At 44.5% G+C, this 22,070-nt stretch overlaps 1 protein-coding gene across 1 annotated transcript in view; it reads left to right on the top strand.

Annotated features, from left to right (window-relative positions):
* Window positions 1-22,070, top strand: part of LOC310800015 (phosphoinositide 3-kinase regulatory subunit 4-like) — a gene marked incomplete at its 5' end in the record, with an annotated part of 36,768 nt that overhangs the window by 4,005 nt on the left and 10,693 nt on the right. The window contains 6 exons of the mRNA XM_083662614.1: window positions 1,158-1,291; window positions 5,524-5,734; window positions 9,765-10,003; window positions 11,200-11,341; window positions 12,688-12,822; window positions 16,842-17,063. Of these exons, the coding sequence (XP_083518740.1) occupies window positions 1,158-1,291; window positions 5,524-5,734; window positions 9,765-10,003; window positions 11,200-11,341; window positions 12,688-12,822; window positions 16,842-17,063 (1,083 nt within the window). The remainder of the gene's footprint in view (window positions 1-1,157; window positions 1,292-5,523; window positions 5,735-9,764; window positions 10,004-11,199; window positions 11,342-12,687; window positions 12,823-16,841; window positions 17,064-22,070) is intronic.

Here is a 22,070-nt window from a genome sequence, read left to right as displayed (position 1 = left end):
CGCCCAGTCCTAATCTAAACATAAAAAAGTCAAATTAAATGCATAATTTCAATGAGCAGTTATGTTTGAATATCACCACACACCTGACAGTGGCATAACACACTTACAGCCCAGTCCCCCCCCCCTTTTTGTCATGTTTGTTGTTGTCTTTTCTTTTCTCATAAATGATTTGGGAAGGTGGTCCTGGGACATCTTTGAATGATCAGAAGTGGGACCTTAAAGTGGAGCTGAACCCAAAAATGACTTTTCTTTTCTTTTAGTTCAAATACCTGGGTATGCAGTGCACCTATTTAATAATGTATGCAAACAAAATCACAACAATCTAATTCCTTTCGTTTTTCACACTTTTTCACATCAAAAGTTCGTTTTTCAAGATGTCATTGATAACAGTAATGTACAGTTTGCTGATGTCACCTAGTACTATCAAATTTCTACCCCATTTCAACCGATCATATCACGACATGCAGCTGTCAATCAAATCTTCATTTCTGGATAATTTTCTCTTCCAAATGAAGTAGAAAATGGCGCCTAGTGCCTGTCATCTGGCAGAATTCCTATCCCATAAACTAACTACTAACTTGGCCAATTGTTAGAAACATGAACAAAAAACAAAAACTATAATCTCTAAGAATGCAAAGAAATGTAACTGGCTCGTTAAAACGCGCATTCCAGGGATATCGTATTTACAGCAGCGATAATGGCGCGCGCATCCGAGAGCTTGGTTGTCAGGGGTCGCACTTCGGAGATTCCAGGCCGACGTGCTGCGCTCTCCGCTCGGCAACACGAAGGCAGCTGGCTGCCTGCGGCTCGCTGAGCTCCACTCCTCCCGTCAAAAGGCTCTTCCCGAGGAGAGCGCCACAACACACTGAATCCCACTCGATTTGGAGGCGGAACACGCCAGGATTGGCCAAAGCCCAATCCAGTCCCCAGAATTGTCAAATAAAATCATCGACATGATACTATGACCCGCCTCTCAACCTGTCATCTTAGACAAACTATGTTTTCAGTCTGAAACGGACTCATTATGCACGTGACGAACGGGTTCAGTTCGACTTTAAGTGACAGCAGGTAGAGATGTCACTGCTCTGTGTCTCTCCTCTCCTCTCCTCTCCTCTCCTCTCCTCTCCTCTCCTCTCCTTTCCTCTCCTCTCCTGCAGGTTGTGTGATAGCAGAGCTGTTCACAGAGGGTGTTCCTCTGTTCGACCTGTCCCAGCTGCTGCTGTACCGCAAAGGCCAGTTCCAGACGGAGCAGGTCCTCCTGAAGATCGAGGACCAGCACATCAGAGAGCTGGTGAGGCGGTGATAGCTTCACGTTCCTCCACACACACAAAGTCCTCACGTCACATCACTGTTCTCTTCACACCACACAACATGCTGTCTCATAGTCAGGAGTCTTGAAGTTGTGGTTTTCACACTTGTGTGACTGGAGGTTTTTACCACTTTACTACCCGGACGCCCGGGGTCATAGTGTCTGAGGAGCCCTTTACACGAGGACAGTTTCTGGAAGAAACGACACAATAGCGTTTCCTTCACACCTTTTCCTTCACACCTTCTCCCTGTTTACATGAGCGCTGTTGAATTTTTAAAACGCCGTAATGTACATGCCAGGTCGCTAGGTGGCAGTGTGATCACCCTATTCTTTGCCCATACAAGGACGCTTCTGCATGACGTCATTTCGTAATCGTCTTTCCGGTTTTAAACACGGAAGTAGAATCCGCCTACTGCAGTCATTTAGACTTGCCAAAAAGTTTTTTTCAAGCTAAAAAAAAAACCCAAACCGTTTTAAAGTTTTAACACGTTCACTGCCAATGACGAGATATCTCGTCTTACAAAATCCAACGGTTGACTGCCAATGACGAGATATCTCGTCTTAACACGTTCACTGCCATTGACGAGTTATCTCGGCTTACAGAATCCGACGGTTCACTGCCAAAGACGAGTTATCTCTGCTTAAAATTTTTTTTTTTTTTTTTGACGGTGGGACGTGGATCAACGCTCCCCACGTCTCCTATAAAAATATTGGAGTCAGCGAACGTGTACAACCCATTCCAAGGACCCACTAAGTGGCGACAGTGCTCTCCACACTAGGAAAAGCAGAGCCAAAACTGTAGGGTAACGTGCGAGGAAACCATTCTCTACTGTAAAATGGATTGGCGAAAACGCTTTCACTGTCGCGCATTATCGCGCTGGGAGCTGGCGGTGGGGGATTCCAAAAATAGACTGGGTGGAAAACACTTTGAAACACGCAGCATAAAGCCTAGAATCGCACAAAGCTTCATCAAAGCTCTCAAACCCAAGAAACAAGTGAGCCCTATCCACACTCGCTGCCAGGGAGGGAGGCTGCTCAAACTCGCAGCAGCAGCAGAACACTCGCTTGTGACAAACGCTGCGGAGGAGAACGCCCACGGAGGGAGGAGTTGGAAGCAGAGGGGGGTTTCCTGCTGTTATGGAGGAAATTACTGTTCAAAACTATTGTTTAGATGTCTGACGTCTTACAGATGCCAAAAATGAATGGTTAAAGTGACTGTTCTATCGAATTTCACAAAAAGCCATTTATCTCAGAATAAATTTCCAGACGCTGAAACCATGCTGTATTCAACTGCTAATGCTTACATAACTACTAACTCTACAAACTAACTCTTTTAGACAGAGAAAGCACACATTCTATTAGTTCTTTTGAGATATTGTGTGTTCACAAAATCTTAGCAGAAAAGAATCCTCGGGTCTTGAAAGATGAGCCAGAATCATCAAAAAAACCCTCTGGCAGAACCTACCTACAGTAAAAAAAAAAAGGCTGGCAGTGAATGTGTTAAAAAAAAAAAAAAAAATTGACGGTGGGACGTGGATCAACGCCCCCCACGTCTCCTATAAAATTATTGGAGCCACCAAACGTGTACAACCCATTCCACCGACCCACTAAGTGGCGACAGTGCTCTCCTGACTAGAGGAAGGCAAGCAAAAAGCAGTGTGAGGAAGCCATTCTCATGAAAATGGATTGGCGAAAACGCTTTCGTTTTCGCGCTGATTGCTGGCGGTGCGGGATTGCAAATTTGCATAATAGATTACGGGTGGAACACACTTTGAAACACGCAGCATAAATATGACCAGAATCGCAAAAGCTTCATCAAAGCTCTCAACCGAAACCGCAAGAAACGAGCGAGCCCATCCAGACTTGGCCAGCGGCCGCCAGCAGACAGGCACAGCAGCAGCAAAGCAGTGAGCCTGGTGACGCGAGGTTACAGCAGCAACAGAAACGAGCTTGTGACACGCCCGCTGCAGCCAAGAAGAACACACACGGAGGGAGGAGTTTGAAGGAGAGGGGTGTTTCCTGCTGTTATGGAGGAAATGACTGTTCAAAACTATTGTTTAGATGTCTGACGTCTTACTGATGCCAAAAATGAATGGTTAAAGTGACTGTTCTATCGAATTTCACAAAAAGCCGTTTATCTCAGAATAAATTTTCAGACGCTGAAACCATGCTGTATTCAACTGCTAATGCTTACATAACTACTAACTCTACAAACTAACTCTTTTAGACAGAGAAAGCACACATTCTATTAGTTCTTTTGAGATATTGTGTGTTCACAAAATCCTAACAGAAACGAATCCTCGGCTCTTGAAAGATGAGCCAGAATCCTAAAAAAAAAACCTTGGCAGAAGCTAACTACAGTATTGAAAAACGGCTGGCAGTGAATGTGTTAATATTTGTCGGGTGAGAATGTAACATATATGTGACCAGTTTATCAGAATAACGCCTATTGGAAATCTTTAACGAGCAGCGAGGACCGGGAGCGCTGAGTGTGCTATCTGTCAAACCCTACTGTAGTTAGGCTACTGGCAGTGAGAAAACACTGTCGACGTGCTTTGTACATTAACTATAACGTTAAATGGCGACCGGGTACAGCCATCGGCTCCTCGCAGCAGTAACGTTATGAACATGTCACTGAAGTTGGCCGCAGTGTAGCTTAATTCTGAATGTTGCCAAACTTCATTCACACTGACGTTTTATTTTGAAAATGGTTGCCAACTTGCGCACGGCTATGGCGTAATCGCGTGTGCAGGCATGTCAGAGTTTCTGAAATGTGCCGTCTTCAAGCGATTACATGGAGCGCTCAGCGGGAAGCGTCTCAAAGAATTCCACTCTGGAGGGTGGTTTCAAAATGTGTCTTTTCCTAAGCCCGAATTCGCCGTCACCTAACTATACAATAATTCCCCGTCACCATAGGAAACCGTCCTCGTGTAAAGTGCCCGTATGTGTGTGATGTTTGATTGTGAGCTGGTGTGTGTTGTAGTGTCTGAGTGTGTGTGATGTTTGATTGTGAGCTGGTGTGTGTTGTAGTGTGAGTGTGTGTGTGATGTTTGATTGTGAGCTGGTGTGTGTTGTAGTGTGAGTGTGTGTGTGATGTTTGATTGTGAGCTGGTGTGTGTTGTAGTGTCTGAGTGTGTGTGTGATGTTTGATTGTGAGCTGGTGTGTGTTGTAGTGTCTGAGTGTGTGTGATGTTTGATTGTGAGCTGGTGTGTGTTGTAGTGTGAGTGTGTGTGTGATGTTTGATTGTGAGCTGGTGTGTGTTGTAGTGTCTGAGTGTGTGTGATGTTTGATTGTGAGCTGGTGTGTGTTGTAGTGTCTGAGTGTGTGTGTGATGTTTGATTGTGAGCTGGTGTGTGTTGTAGTGTCTGAGTGTGTGTGATGTTTGATTGTGAGCTGGTGTGTGTTGTAGTGTGAGTGTGTGTGTGATGTTTGATTGTGAGCTGGTGTGTGTTGTAGTGTGAGTGTGTGTGTGATGTTTGATTGTGAGCTGGTGTGTGTTGTAGTGTCTGAGTGTGTGTGTGATGTTTGATTGTGAGCTGGTGTGTGTTGTAGTGTCTGAGTGTGTGTGATGTTTGATTGTGAGCTGGTGTGTGTTGTAGTGTCTGAGTGTGTGTGATGTTTGATTGTGAGCTGGTGTGTGTTGTAGTGTGAGTGTGTGTGTGATGTTTGATTGTGAGCTGGTGTGTGTTGTAGTGTCTGAGTGTGTGTGATGTTTGATTGTGAGCTGGTGTGTGTTGTAGTGTGAGTGTGTGTGTGATGTTTGATTGTGAGCTGGTGTGTGTTGTAGTGTCTGAGTGTGTGTGATGTTTGATTGTGAGCTGGTGTGTGTTGTAGTGTGAGTGTGTGTGTGATGTTTGATTGTGAGCTGGTGTGTGTTGTAGTGTCTGAGTGTGTGTGATGTTTGATTGTGAGCTGGTGTGTGTTGTAGTGTCTGAGTGTGTGTGATGTTTGATTGTGATCTGGCATGTGTTGTAGTGTGAGTGTGTGTGTGATGTTTGATTGTGATCTGGTGTGTGTTGTAGTGTCTGAGTGTGTGTGATTTTTGATTGTGATCTGGCATGTGTTGTAGTGTGTGTGTGATGTTTGATTGTGAGCTGGTGTGTGTTGTAGTGTCTGAGTGTGTGTGTGATGTTTGATGGTGATCTGGTGTGTGTTGTAGTGTCTGAGTGTGTGTGATGTTTGATTGTGATCTGTGCTGTGTTCTTGTGATCAGGTGGCTCAGATGGTGCAGCGGGAGCCGGAGAAGCGCCTGACAGCAGAGGAGTACCTGAAGCAGGAGCGGGGGAAAGCCTTCCCGGACATCTTCTATACCTTCCTGCAGCCCTACATGGCCCAGTTCGCCAAGGAGACCTTCCAGTCTGCTGACGAGCGCGTGCTGGTGATCCGCAAAGACCTGGACAACATCCTGCTCAACCTCAGAGGAGGTGAGGGGTGGGGTGGGGTCACTGAAATATTAAATAACAATAAAAATAAAAACCACTTTAGAAAAAAAGAAACTGACTGAATCAATATTGTGCGTGTTGTAGAAAAGTAGCGACCCGCCCCTCCCGCTAGTTAGCTTAGCACAATGAATGGTAGTCTATGGTCCTGGCTAGCCTACTATACCCCCGTTAAGTCACCAAATACACATTCTAACAGCTCCAAAATGCTCTTATGTACATGTTGTGACTCATGCATTCACCACGTTATGAAATAATAATGTCAAATGCAGTCTTCAAATGATATTAAAGGTATACTATGCAACTATTTCATTAAAAAACATTATATAGACTTATACAAACGTTTTCCGTCAAAACCATCGCTTCTGTAATAGTACTATTTGAAAGTATAAACAGCCAATAAGACTCAATTAACCTATCATTTCCAGAGGTGCAACCGTGTGACTTTTCCAGTCACACGGTGCGCTATCTGGTGTGGCGATGGCCCAGCTGGTCGTCTCGTCCAGGCGGAAAACACTAGCATCCCGATAATAATAGATCCATGTAGCGTTCACGTTAGCAAGCAGGCAGCAAAGACTAGCATCTAGCTACGTTAACAAGTAGGTGGAAAACACTAGCATCAGGCTACAGTTCTCAGACGATAGGATAGCATGCAAAACTTTAGCCGTACAAACACACTTATTACAAATGAGTCAATGCCCCTCTGTACTTACAATCTATGGTCAGGCTCCAAATCTCTCACCGTTCCCTCCGCTCCTCCACCAGTGCAGGACGCCTCACCCCTCCTTCACTACGGGGGCTCAAAAGTCGCTCATCCCGTTCGCGACTCTTCACGTCCCTGGCACCTCAATGGTGGAACGAGCTGCCACCTTCGGTCAGGACGGCCGAATCACTGCCGATCTTTCAGAGAAGACTAAAGACACACCTTTTCAGGCTCCATCTGGGCCCTTCTTGAACTAACTTCTTTCTCTCTTAAAAAAATTATAATAAAAATTACCTGAACTAAACTTGTACCACTGTTCCTTCAGAAGTTGTAGGTGTCATAGACTGTGTTGCATAGTTGATTGCTCTATTGCTGACAAAAATGTGTTATTGTAAGTCGCTTTGGATAAAAGCGTCTGCCAAATGACGTAATGTAATGTAATGTCAATCTAATAAGAGCACTAGAAAATAGTAGACTTGGCTTGCTTTGGGTAGCTACCCACTACGTTGAGAGGAAAACACACGCGCTATATCAGTGCACAGCAGCGCACACACTGACACACAAACCTCACCGCACTGTCAAAATCCCAACAGTCCCGCCCAGCCGCCCCATTAGCCAATAGCATTTTAGAGAAACGTGATGTACCTCTCTAAACTGACCAATCAGAAGCAGCTAAAGACGAGCAGTACTAGCAACTTAAGTTTGTCACACCTCGTGTGGAGCTGTTTGACGGTGTTACCAAACTATAAAGTGACAGGTCAATATTCTTGACTCAGACGATTTAACCCGGGGTTACAATTAATTGCGTCGGGACTCGGGAGATCATTTACAGGACACGGTGTCCTGCAGATTTTAATTGACAGGTTTTTGATGAGTTTTAAAGGCCAATGTCCTGCAATTACAGGACAACAAAAAACGCTGGATGTGTGTTTATTTGTGCTTTGATAACATAACTGCTGTGAAACTATCAGAAAAAAACTTTTGATCTCTGTGTTTCAATGGTTTTCTGGCGCTCGCTCTCCCCTATTTACTGTCAGGCTCTCTCGACCACATAAACACAGAACACAGCAAAACAATACCCAACCACGACAGACAGGGGGCAGCGTCTCTGCACATAAACACACTGCCACACAATTGTAATGCGTGTGAAGATGGGTGATGATTTTATACACAAAACGTTCGTATGAGTGTATATAATATTTTTAATTAAATAGTTGCATAGTATACCTTTAATATGGCGTCCGTTTCAGTTAGCTTTGAACAGAAACAGCCGGTACAAATACTTGTTACTTTTAGACTTTAGCAACTGTACTTTTACTTAAAGGGGGACTTACCCCCCCAGATTTCCTGCGAAACGGCTCTCCACTCGATCTGAAAACCCTGCAGGCAATATGGCCGCCCACACTCCTCTCCTTACCTGGCAGAATTCCTCCCCCATAAAGTAACATATCTTGGCCAATAAGTATGTAACATACAAAATAAAACAACCCGTAATATCCTAATTTTATGTAGAATGCAGAGGACATGTAACTGTTTAGTTAAACTTGCATTCCAGGAATATTGTGCTCTAAAGATGACGATAGTGGCTCGAAACTGTTTCGTCCTGAAACCCACACGCTTTGCGGTGGTGGTTTTAGCGTAACCTATGTGGGATTCGAGGCGTAACCTATGTGCGTTTTAGCGTAACCTATGTGGGATTCGAAATAACGCATCCGATATATGAAACGTTATGAATTTAGCCACGTTATAAACAAAAAACTAACGCTGGTGATCCGTATGGAAACAGTGTTACTCGAAATGGTTAAAAGTTCTATCAATTTGGTAATTTAGTGGCGTTTTACTGCCATGTAACATAACTAACTAGCGGCTAACATTAGCCACAATAGGCATTACCCATGGATGCATTGCTCTTAACACGTTCAGTGCCAGCGACGCCATATGGCGTCATTAGAAATTTACCGTACAGTGCCAGCGACGCCAAATGGCGTCATAACTCCAAATTGTTTTTTTGACGGGGGGGTGTCGATCTAAGCTTCTTACGTCGCCTCTAACAATATTGTAGCTATTGGAGGTCGATAACCTATTTTACAAACCCATTAGGTGGCGACAGCACTCTCCTGATCAGAGAAAAAGGAGCCAAACACACAGAAATAGTCACTGTGGAAAATGAGGAAATCGCATCGCATCCGTCCGTATGCATCGACGTGCCTCCATAAACGAGCACAACGCCAGCTGTGCCCCCAGCAGCAGCATCCGCTGTCACAACTGAGCACTTCCATGTACGCTGCAACAGCACATTCACATAATCAGCATTATTATTCCGAACTGGAAGCATGCCAGCCCGTGACAAACACACGCGGAACCAAAAAGCTGAATGTCGCGCACCATTCACTGTGTGTGCGCAGCAAACTCAGCAGAGACTGAGAGCCACCAGACACATAAGACACACCCAGGAGGCGTGTGCAGTTGAGGGGGGGGGGGGGGGGGAGCACGGAGAGCAGCAGAGCAGCATACACTTCACCCAGACAGACCCAGACATCAGAAAATTAGCTTCAGAGTCAGAGATGTGCTTGAAATGTTTAATTTCACAAAAGGCTCATTATCTCAGCTCGTAGAAAAAAAGGTATGTTTTTCGTTCAATCAAGCTATCTTCTCCGGCTCATAACTAAAGAACGGAAAATGGGATCAATAAACTTTTTTTTGCAGGTGATAGAAGAGAGTCTCATCGTTATTTGTGCGTGTTCAGTGTTTACATAGTAATTATTAAAAAAATTATATGACTGTTTTAAAATGCATTGCGGCCTATGTGGCACAGCAAGCAACCTTTTGCCCAAGGGCCGTGGCACTGAAAGTGTTAAAGGGCTCGCGCCGCATGAACTACAGTAATAATCAATGGGGGGGGGGGGGGGGGGGGGGGGGGGAATTCACATGAGTGGGGCGCGTGCTAAACCCACCGTGACGTCAGGATCTACCAAATATCCCATTCATTTGAGGGCACAAAAAAAAGCAGTGTTCAACCCATAGAGGGAACTTATGCTGCTGAAAATGATACAAATGGTACAATGGCAACAGTTTGGTCTCAAATGTGGAAATTCTGACCAGCATTCTTCACACACCACCCCCAAAGTCATATGGTTAAAAGCTGAAAAAAGTGTTTTGGGGGTTAGTTACACTTTAAGTAAAGTCTATTTTTCCCATCTCTGATGTAATGTAATGTGATACTGAGCTATATATAAATAAAACTTAAAACTTGACTTGGAGCTTGTATTGTACTTGTTGTATTAAAGTGTGGGTGTGTCTCTCTCCCTGCAGGCTCCTCCTCCCCTGCGGAGGTGGAGAGGGTGGAGCGGAGGGAGGAGCAGGGCCTCATGGTCCTAGTGTCCGTCATCACGTCCTGCCTGCAGACTCTGCGCTCCTGTGACTCCAAGCTGGCGTCTCTGGAGCTGCTGCTGCACCTGGCCCCCCGGCTGGCCCCCGCCATCCTGCTGGACCGCATCACGCCCTATCTGCTGCACTTCTGCACCGACCCCGCGCCGCGCGTTCGAGCCCAGGTAGGGGTGGCTGATAAGAGTACTGCAGGGAGGAGTCCAGGTAGGGGTGGCTGATAAGAGTACTGCAGGGAGGAGTCCGGAAGACCTGGACGCTAGCACTTCCTGGTTCCTAGGTGTAAAAGGCAATGGGATCCCCCCCCTCCAAAAACCTATGAGGATTTTGGTTAAATGCCTGAAATAAGATCTGTGGTTAACAAAAGTTGATGAAAACAGCTAACTTTGTGTTCAACAATATAATTTTCATGTGTAATCGATAAGAAAAGAATCGTTTGGGACAGCCCTACCCACCACAACAACTCAAAATCCTGTGGGAAACACTGGAACCACTGTCAGCCATGCTTGTTGCTGTGCGCACACATCACACCATTAGGCAGCATAGACCTCATTACATCAACAAGTCGTCATATCGCCATTATCACGATATGAATTTCTGACCATAATGATAATGAATTGTAATGATGTATGGATAATGATACGATATGCTACATCTCTACACTCAGGCTGTGATAATGATATATGGGTAATGATACGATATGCTACATCTCTACACTCAGGCTGTGATAATGATATATGGATAACGATACGATATGCTACATCTCTACACTCAGGCTGTGATAATGATATATGGGTAATGATACGATATGCTACATCTCTACACTCAGGCTGTGATAATGATGTATGGATTAGGGATGGGCATCGAATTTCGAATTTTCGAATAATCGTTGTTATTATCAAGGTCGACTTTTATTATTGAAATTCGAAATTCGTTTATTGAAAAAAAAAAAAAAAAAATAAAAAAAAATTGTGAGTGAAATGTTGCATTGTCTCCCCTGATTCTAAGTATAGTCGAATCACTTGGTTTGAGCAAGTAAAACAATTTTTATAAGCAACCTCTCCCTCTTCATGGGATTTCATCCGCCATTCATTTTTCCATAAACCTTGCTTAAAATGCTTATAGAAATAGTTTTACTTGCTCAAACCAAGCGATTCGACTATACTTAGAATCAGGGGAGACAATGCAACATTTCACTCACAAAAAAAAAAAAATTTACATTAATTTTTTTTTACATTTTATTTTTATTTTCGAATTTCGATTAAAAGTCGACTTTGGCCAGCGAATTTCGAATAGTGTTTTTGCTAGAAATGCCCATCCCTAATATGGATAACGATATGATATGGCACATCTCTACGCTCAGGCTGTGCGCACGCTGGCCAAGCTGCTGGCGCTGGTGAAGGAGGTGCCGAGGAACGATGTGAACATCTACCCAGAGTACATCCTGCCTGGGATCGCTCACCTCGCCCAGGACGACGCCACTATCGTCAGGCTGGCCTACGCAGGTCAGTGGGAGAAATCATATCTCGTCATCTTTAAGCACATGGCACACCCATCAAACATTATCCAACAACTGCTGGATAATGTTTGATCGGTGTGCCATGGGCTAAACACAGACAGAGAAGGTTTGAACATGTTGAATCTGACCAAACATCTCCAAACAAGGACAGGCAGCCATGGCACACCACACAAACATCTGGGTTTGTCTGTGTTTGTTGTAGAATGTTAGATCGGTGTGCCATGGCCTTTAAAAGGGATACCCTAGCTAGAGATGGGTATTGGTTCAAATTTCAAGAATCGATTCGATTCTGATTCACAAGGTTGCGAATCGATTAATTTTCGATTCGATTCCGATTCGATCAATTTCAATATTGATTTGGTTAGTGATACCAAAACGTGTTTTTTGAGCTGTACCCTGAATTACATGACTGTTCCCAACCAGCCAAGTAGATACATGGGGAAAAAAGTTGCAGACCTGTTGTCAATTTTAATGGTTTTAGTTACACATATATTTACTCACCAGGTGGTGACAAAGGGTAAATAACAGCCTTTTCATCTGTCAATAAAGACACTTTCACATATGCACAGTGATTTGATTTCAGCCTATATAATTTCTAAAAGTAGATATTAATGATCAAACATTTCCATTCATGTAGCCTACAGTATTTATGTTTTTGTTTCAACTACAAACATAAATAAACGTCAACTTGAAACTATGTTTCAACTACCACACACAGCATAATATTTTAGCCTGTTTATTAAAAATAAATAAATAATAATAATTAAAAAAAACGATCTCTGAACATATGAATCGATAATCGAGGATTAAAATAAAAATCGGAGAATCGATTTTTTGAACCCAGCCCTAACCCTAGCCCTATTTGCTACTTACCAATAGGTTGAGGCCACGTCTCGTCATAGACGCTGGTTTAGCTGGCTCAGCCTGGCTGGGGGCGTTTTTTTTGCAAAATCTTCATAGTTCAACGAAAATAGTTTATGCTTTAAATCTAAAATGGTTCATGGATTACATTCTAATAACAAACCTATCAAATTAAAAGTCAAGCACGTTACCGTGGAAACAATTAAGCTTAGCCCAAAATCACAAATCAGAATGAGGGGGTCCCCGGTATATTTTCTATCTTGTAAGGGGTCCTTGGCTGAAAAACATTTGAGAACCTCTGCTCTATACTGTACAGGTCCAGTCTGATTGTGTGTGTTCCTCTGTGGATGTGTGTGTGTGGTGTGTGTTCCTCTGTGGATGTGTGTGTGTGGTGTGTGTTCCTCTGTGGATGTGTGTGTGTGGTGTGTGTTCCTCTGTGGATGTGTGTGGGATGTGTGTGTGGATGTGTAGAGAACATCGCCCACCTGGCAGAGACCGCCCTGCGCTTCCTGGAGCTGGTCCAGGAGAACAACGTGAACACAGAGCAGGACGGGAGCGGAGAGGACGTGGAGGAAACACTGCACCCCAACGACAACTACGACTCAGGTACCACATACACTCCATAAGCATGCAGCCCTATAGAGACGACTCAGGTAGCACATACACTCCATAAGCATGCAGCCCTATAGAGACGACTCAGGTAGCATATACACTCCATAAGCATGCAGCCCTATAGAGACGACTCAGGTAGCACATACACTCCATAAGCATGCAGCCCTTTAGAGACGACTCAGGTAGCACATACACTCCATAAGCATGCAGCCCTATAGAGACGACTCAGGTAGCACATACACTCCATAAGCATGCTGCCCTATAGAGACGACTCAGGTAGCACATATACTCCATAATCATGCTGCCCTATAGAGACGACTCAGGTAGCACATACACTCCATAAGCATGCTGCCCTATAGAGACGACTCAGGTAGCACATACACTCCATAATCATGCTGCCCTATAGAGACGACTCAGGTAGCACATACACTCCATAAGCATGCAGCCCTATAGAGACGACTCAGGTAGCACATACACTCCATAATCATGCTGCCCTATAGAGACGACTCAGGTAGCACATACACTCCATAAGCATGCAGCCCTATAGAGACGACTCAGGTAGCACATACACTCCATAAGCATGCAGCCCTATAGAGACGACTCAGGTAGCACATACACTCCATAAGCATGCTGCCCTATAGAGACGACTCAGGTAGCACATACACTCCATAATCATGCTGCCCTATAGAGACGACTCAGGTAGCACATACACTCCATAAGCATGCTGCCCTATAGAGACGACTCAGGTAGCACATACACTCCATAATCATGCTGCCCTATAGAGACGACTCAGGTACCACATACACTCCATAAGCATGCTGCCCTATAGAGACGACTCAGGTAGCACATACACTCCATAATCATGCTGCCCTATAGAGACGACTCAGGTACCACATACACTCCATAAGCATGCAGCCCTATAGAGACGACTCAGGTACCACATACACTCCATAATCATGCTGCCCTATAGAGACGACTCAGGTAGCATATACACTCCATACTCATGCAGCCCTATAGAGACACTGCATGAAATAGGCCACGCCCATCACGGGGGAAAAGCTCCGTTCATTTCCACACACCAGCGTCATTTTCCTTGAATTAAACATAGCTAAAAGCTGTTGTGTGGTGGGGCTGCGCAGACAACAAATGTAAAAAATCGCCAGTTAAAGTTTTGTTGTACTCCCGAGCAAAACAAGGAAGCCATTGAGAATTGGCGAGAAGAAAAATGTGGATGTTGCTGTCAATGAAGTAAGTTGGAGTGTTCATCTTCCGTATATACGATCTTTTTGTGCAAGACCCGACCATGCACGCTAGGGGTGCACCGATCACGTTTTTTGCCACCGATCACCGATTGCCGATCACCTATGAGAAATATCTGCCCAACCGATCATCGACCGATCACCGATTACCGATCACCGATATATATATTTATTTATTTATTTATTTTGTAAGCAGCTATAGCAGTCTATTATAGAACAGTTTCCATTTTACATATAGGCCTACATTTCATGCATCAAATTGAAAGTGCAGCACACTTGTTTTCTTTTTTTTCTACATCAATATTTTATATTTTGTAGGCTAAAGGAAACCGCCAACATGATTTTTTGTGTGTGAGATAATTGGAGCACAAGACTGTGTTGAACTAAATGGCTAGTAGTTCAGTCCAGTTCCCTCAGTTCAGTTTATAAAAGAACAAAACTCATTCCACTTCGGGATTTCCATGTTACCAGTTCAATGCAGTTCAGTTCACTCAACAAAAATACTAAATTTTCCGGGATTTCCCTGTTACACAAGAAAAATAACTTCGACCCAAGTTAACTATTTTATCGATTAAGCTAAAGCGGCTAAAGCTAACCGGAGCTATTAACGTTAGGAGGATACATGCAAATATGGATCAAACACGGACTTAACAGCATGCAAATGCCTCTGTAGGCAGGAGGACTGGAGGTAACTTCTCTCTGCTGAGTCTGCTCATCACCAGCTGATGTGTGTGATTCAAAGACGCAAGGGGTGTGTTGACAGTCTGGTGTGGTGTGTGGACAAAAAATGTGCCTCGCGACCTGCTTGGAGCACTGTGCCACTACGCTCTATCAGCCACTACTGTAAAACACCCTCCCTCGCTCCGGGGGAAAAATGTCGGCGATTGAGCCAGAAACACAGTCTGAATGAAATTGAATGTAACGTTCCCAATTCTATGTATTACATTCTAAAAACTTAACGGCAACATTTTGAAAGGCTAAGCCACACAACTAGCTCGTTGTAATCTAACATCATGCTTCAAAAGATGGAGAACTGGCTGTGTTACGACGATGAGGATGCAAAACATGTAATTTGCATGTTTCGTTCCACCCATGTTTCGTCCGCGCTGCCAAATTCAATGGAATGAAACGAATCTTGTAGCCTATGTTGGACGTAGTGAAGTGTTTTTGATTGATTTGTTCATCGGACTCAAAACGGTCTCCACTGATAAGACACGGAGATCTCTGTTACAGGCAGGGCTACGCCTCCTCCTGACCAGTTTTAAACATTAAAACACCTGCGGCTTAGTCCAGTGCTGCTTATATATGTAACAATCATTCAATTTAGCTGCTGCGGCTTATATTGTACGGCTGACGAAAGCAAAGCGTGTGCTTTGCAACACAATGATATAAACGTTAGAGCACAATATGAAAGTTAAACGATGGACATTGAAGACATGAAAATGGGCTGCCTCATGTTTCTCACGTGCAGCATGATCGGCTATGCGATCGGCGACAATAAAGGAATATCGGAAACAGCAGATCACATATTTGAGGTCCAAATCGGCCGATACAGATTGCGTGCCGATCGATCGGTGCACCCCTAATGCACGCGACATAGGAGAACGCCAGGATTGGACGGGAGTTTGTGTTTCCCCCCCGTTTTGGGCGTGGTTGTTTCTGAATGATGACGCGCTCCGCAGTGTCTCTATGCACAGTATACTATTGTTGACAGCGTTGTCATCAAGTCACTACATCTCGAAGTCGAGTCTCAACTCGACTCCCCGAGTCCCCGAGTCCTAGTCGGAGTCACCAAAGAAGTCTCCAACTTCCCAGTCCGAATGCATGAATGCTCCAGTCCAAGTTGAGTCACAAGTCCGATAGCTCTGGTGACGAGCTGTCTGTGTGTTTTGCGTGTGGTGTCTCCTCCTCAGAGAGAGCTCTGGTGATGAGCTGTCTGTGTGTTTTGCGTGTGGTGTCTCCTCCTTAGAGAGAGCTCTGGTGACGAGCTGTCTGTGTGTTCTGCGCGTGGTGTCTCCTCCTCAGAGAGAGCTCTGGTGACGAGCTGTCTGTGTGTTCTGCTGTGTGGTGTCTCCTCCTCAGAGAGAGCTCTGGTGACGAGCTGTCTGTGTGTTCTGCTGTGTGGTGTCTCCTCCTCAGAGAGAGCTCTGGTGACAAGCTGTCTGTGTGTTTTGCGTGTGGTGTCCTCCTCAGAGAGAGCTCTGGTGACGAGCTGTCTGTGTGTTCTGCGTGTGGTGTCTCCTCCTCAGAGAGAGCTCTGGTGATGAGCTGTCTGTGTGTTCTGCGTGTGGTGTCTCCTCCTCAGAGAGAGCTCTGGTGACGAGCTGTCTGTGTGTTTTGCGTGTGGTGTCTCCTCCTCAGAGAGAGCTCTGGTGACGAGCTGTCTGTGTGTTTTGCGTGTGGTGTCTCCTCCTCAGAGAGAGCTCTGGTGAAGAGCTGTCTGTGTGTTCTGCTGTGTGGTGTCTCCTCCTCAGAGAGAGCTCTGGTGACGAGCTGTCTGTGTGTTCTGCTGTGTGGTGTCTCCTCCTCAGAGAGAGCTCTGGTGACGAGCTGTCTGTGTGTTCTGCTGTGTGGTGTCTCCTCCTCAGAGAGAGCTCTGGTGATGAGCTGTCTGTGTGTTCTGCTGTGTGGTGTCTCCTCCTCAGAGAGAGCTCTGGTGACGAGCTGTCTGTGTGTTCTGCGTGTGGTGTTCTCCTCAGAGAGAGCTCTGGTGACGAGCTGTCTGTGTGTTTGCGCGTGGTGTCTCCTCCTCAGAGCTGCAGGCGCTGCATGAGATGGTGCAGCAGAAGGTGGTCACTCTCCTGAGTGACTCGGAGAACATCGTGAAGCAGTCTCTGATGGAGAACGGCATCACGCGGCTCTGCGTCTTCTTCGGCCGGCAAAAAGCCAACGACGTGCTGCTGTCTCACATGATCACTTTCCTCAACGACAAGAACGACTGGCACCTCCGGGGGGCCTTCTTCGACAGCATCGTGGGTAAGGACGCTCTCCACAAGTCTTTTAACGCCTTTACCAGGACCGGGTGTCAGTTCCGGACTGATTTTTGATTTTCAATGTTGATTTTAACCCTCTAGAGATGGGCATTTCTAGCAAAAACACTATTCGAAATTCGCTGGCCAAAGTCGACTTTTAATCGAAATTCGGGAAGAAAAAAAAATTGTAAAAAATGTTAAAAATGTAAAAAAAAAAAAGTTTTTTTGTGAGTGAAATGTTGCATTGTCTCCCCTGATTCTAAGTCTAAAGGTCCTTACACACCGAGCACGTATTTTTCGTGCGATTAATTCGCACGTCAATAATATTTTCCGAACCTATATCAGTCAATGCAACCGTGCATACCAACGGCGAAGTTTCGCCCAGCGTTATTGCGGTGTTTATTTTTTCGAACCACGTTCGATTTTTCAGAAATTCGCTTCCGACGTGTACACATCTGTGGCTGTGATTGACAGGTGGGTCAAAACTCGCATCGCAATTTCGTGCCGTATATTCGCATCGCTCCCGATGTGTAAGGACCTTCAGGCTTTATTAATTAATAGAAAAAGCTTCTGCTGTGGATTTTTAGCTCAAACAAGCATTGCACCACTGAAGTAAAGAACATGTTACATGACATTGACATTTTCGAAAATAAAAAACAGTTTTGACAATCATGAGTGGTTAATTAAATATTTAGTAGGCTCAGGTCTGAGTGCCAAAGGGGTGCCAAAGTCACCCTCTCTCCCTCTTCATGGGATTTCATACGCCATTCATTTTTCCATAAACCTTGCTTAAAATGCTTATAAAAATTGTTTTACTTGCTCAAACCAAGCGATTCGACTATACTTAGAATCAGGGGAGACAATGCAACATTTCACTCACAAAAAAAATAAAATTTCGACCCCGAATTTCGACTTTCAATAATAAAAGTCGACCTTGATAATAACAACGATTATTCGAAAATTCGAAATTCGATGCCCATCCCTACTCTGAACCCCCAAGCAGTTTCTGGACAGTTTCTGGGCATCCCCAGAATGCCAATGATCTGCGTCGATGCATCGATTCAATGATCAACGAACAAATAGCATCGATGAACAGCACTGATACAAATCGCACATGACGCCATAAGAAATAAAGATTATTTCTATTATTTTATTTTGAAATTCCACACCACGTCCGTCACCATTTCTCCCCAAGCGCACCTCTTTCCACATACAAACAATGAAAGAGCCATGGCAGCAAGAAAAAGAGGGAGAGGATATTCACTCCTCTCTGATATAAATGAACACGTATGGTCTAATATCGATCGCAGCCCCCCTGAATCGAATCGTATTGAAATCGTCTCATGGCAGATTTAGTGGTATCGGCACCACCCCTAGTAGGGGCATGTGTGAAAAATGACTGAACTGAAGTAATCTTGGTCAATACTGCACCAATTTCAAAGATTTCTGTTCATTACTTCGTTAATAAAAAAAATACAAAAATGGTAGGTTGAAAAATACCAAAATTCGACTGTGTACTATGTAAAATGTTTTAAATACGATTTTGCCACGTCTTAAATTGTTTGGGTTATGACGTTAACGTTACTTACTTTTATAGTTTATAAAGCTGCATTAAAATAACAATGCATAACAAATTTGCACTAAGGCTGCTCGATAAATCGATTTTGAATCGTAATCGAATTAATTAGGACGATGTTAACACGTTCACTGCCAATGACGTGTTGATACGTCAAAAAAAATCCAACGGTTGACTGCCAATGACGTGTTGATACGTCAAAAAAAAAAAAAAAAAAAAAATTTGACGGTGGGACGTTGATCTAACCCTTTTACATCTCTTATATAAATATTGAAGCCACCGAACGTGTACAACCCATTCCACCGACCCACTAAGTGGCGACAGTGCTCTCCAGACTAGAAAAAGCCGAGCCAAAACTGCAGGGGAACGCGCAATGAAACCATTCTCATACTGTAAAATGGATTGGCGAAAACGCTTTCGCTTTCGCGCTGATTGCTGGCGGTGGGGGATTGCAAATTTGCAAATAGATTATGGGTGCAACACACTTTGAAACACGCAGCATAAATAAGACCAGAATCGCAAAAGAAACCCCGTTTCTTGGGGTTTCTCAACCGAAACCCCAAGAAACGAGCGAGCCCATCCTCGCCCAGCGGCCGCCAGCAGACAGGAGCAGCAGCAGCAGCAGCAGCAGAAACGAGCTTGTGACACGCCCGCTGCAGCCAAGAAGAACACACACGGAGGGAGGAGTTCGAAGTAGAGGGGGGTTTCCTGCTGTTATGGAGGAAATTACTGTTCAAAACTATTGTTTAGATGTCTGACGTCTTACTGATGCCAAAAATGAATGGTTAAAGTGACTGTTCTATCGAATTTCACAAAAAGCTATTTATCTCAGCTTAAATTTTCAGACGCTGAAACCATGCTGTATTCAAGTGCTAATGCCTACATAACTACTAACTCTACAAACTAACTCTTTTAGACAGAGAAAGCACACATTCTATTAGTTCTTTTGAGATATTTTGTGTTCACAAAATCTTAGCAGAAAAGAATCCTCGGGTCTTGAAAGATGAGCCAGAATCCTCAAAAAAAACCTCTGGCAGAAGCTACCTACAGTAAAAAAAAAATGGCTGGCAGTGAATGTGTTAAAAAAATGAAAATCGTAAAATCTATTAGCTAGGGTAATTACGTTACGGTGGGGCGGCTCTCTCTCATGTACACCTGCTGCTACTTGTCCATTCTCCCCGCTGTAAAGTCTCTCTAGAGGCTGTGATACTGGCTACTAAAGACAGCAGCGCAATGGACTTATTTCAACACCTCTGACAAAAAAGCATAGAGTGAGCACTGAGCTCAGCTTGTTGCACTGCGGGCTGTAGCCTACAAGATAACGATTGCCACAACACACTCACGCGCGCGCGCACACACAAACACAGACGTTATCACCGGACGATTAAATGTTGCCTTTACAGTTCACATAATAACAAAACAACACGTGAGGCCACCGAGTACTGATAGATTCTGCTGCTGCTGCTTCATGGTTGTAAGTTACCAGCCTCAGCTGACTCACCCTGTGTGTCTGAATTTCCCCCTAACTGCTAGCGCAGTTCCCCGCATACCTGTTGTGACTTTGTGTTATTCTAGTACAGATATAACTCTGAGCACGGGTGGTCGCTTAGACACTGCTAATATAATGATGTCACGGAGGCACACGCTACAGGCAAGAGTCATCTAACCAAGAGTATCCCTCCAACAGAGCACAGAGTGCTCGATCAAATCCACCAGTGTCAAGTGACTGCAGACTAGCAAGCAACAGCCAGGGAAGTTAGGCATAGCAGCGGTAAGCTAAAACAGGAAGGTGATTTGTTCTGCCTTCAGAGTAAAAGCGTAAATTGTCACTTGTGGAAAAAAAAGGGAAAAAAGAGCTCTGCAGAGCAACAAATGTTTAGATATATAGTATGAAAAAATCTAAATCAAAATCGAGTTTTGAGAGAAACAATCGTCAATTTTAGTTTTAGGCAAAATCGAACAGCCTTACGCTGCACCTTGGGCAAGAAAACCCTGAAATGAGGAACCTTGGGTATAAAGGCTTTAGAGTTGTACTGCAAAATTGTTCTGCTTTACTGCCCCACTAAAAGCACAGTTGGCAGTAATCCTGTCTCCTCTGTGCTGGTGTTTGGTGTGGTTTGTGTGGCGCAGGCTAGTCTCGGCTCCCAGACGTTTGGTGAGCTGCGCCACCAAACGTCTGGGAATTTCACTGTCAGAAACTGTCTGTCCGAGCCCCGCGAGAACGGCCGGCAGCAGACATGCCTACATTTGTTATTAGAATTTTATTTGGTAGCGGCAATGCCATTTATCATAGTCCTAACACAGAGCATGAAGCTGATATTCTCCAAACAAAATTTATAGCTGTTGTTTATTTTACAATAATGTTTCCTACCCGGAAGTGGTCCGCTTGCTACTGTGAGTCATCAGCAGGCTCTGTAACGTTAGCCTCGGGAGTCTGGCTTATCGCTGGGGAAAAGACCTCTAGCCGCCGGGGCCGGATGAAACACGTCCTATTAACAGGTTATGTTTGTTTCTAAGTGATTAATATGTTTCTCCGCAAACGCGGCGATGTTTTGCGAGACACTGGTTCTGCATGAGCGTCACTGCCCCCAGAAAGCAGGCCCGCACACAACACTCATGATTGGTTCTCCGATGCAAGGCTTCCAACAGCGCCACCTAACGTTATGCAAAGATTTAAATAGTAATATTCTCAGTCTTACAGGAGTGAAACGGATTAAGACTGAGAGCTGAGTCTAGGCGCAGGCTAACATTAACATGAACTAACATCTTTCTTCCTGTTCTTCTTCTAAAAAAAACCTCATGTTAATTATTCCTTCTCTCAAACTACTTTCTACAAATGCTACTGTATTCCTTTAAAACAGCCTTAGCTGCGTTCACACCGACCTATTCAAGTTTTTCGCTGGCATCGAGTTTACATACAAAGTCAATGCAAACGAGCGGATTGAGCGTATATTCGCCCGGGAGAAAAATCGCTGGGCGTCCGAGCGACAGAGACAGAGCGATAGGGAGAAAATACGCTCGTCGCCCGAGATGAAATATCCCAACTCGAGCGAAAATACGCTGGCATCAGTCGCTCGCTGTTCAACGCTGATTGGCTGCCGTGTGAGAGTGAGTCAAGGATCACACTGGCTTGGAACAAACCGCTGGTTTATTGTGTGGCAACAAACCGCTTTGACAGCTGATTGACAGGCTGACAGCTGACATGAAGTGAAGTCTGTACTACCGGTATAGAGCTCGCGTTAGGAGCACGCTGATAGGCTTAGCTTGTAAACAACTACGGTGGCTCATAGTAGACAAATATCATGACATTGCATAACGTTATAGCCCCCAGATGTCCGTCAATTATTGTGCCTGTTGACGAGCGATTTAAACAGAGCGATTCCAAAGGGTTGAATCGAGCGACAGAGAGAAAAATAAATATCTCGGTGTGAACAC

This window comes from Poromitra crassiceps (assembly GCF_964638095.1).
Source record: "Poromitra crassiceps genome assembly, chromosome: 29".
Lineage (NCBI taxonomy): Eukaryota > Metazoa > Chordata > Actinopteri > Beryciformes > Melamphaidae > Poromitra > Poromitra crassiceps.
The sequence above is the reverse complement of the archived record's forward strand: the minus strand, read 5'-3'. Positions and strand labels throughout refer to the sequence as shown.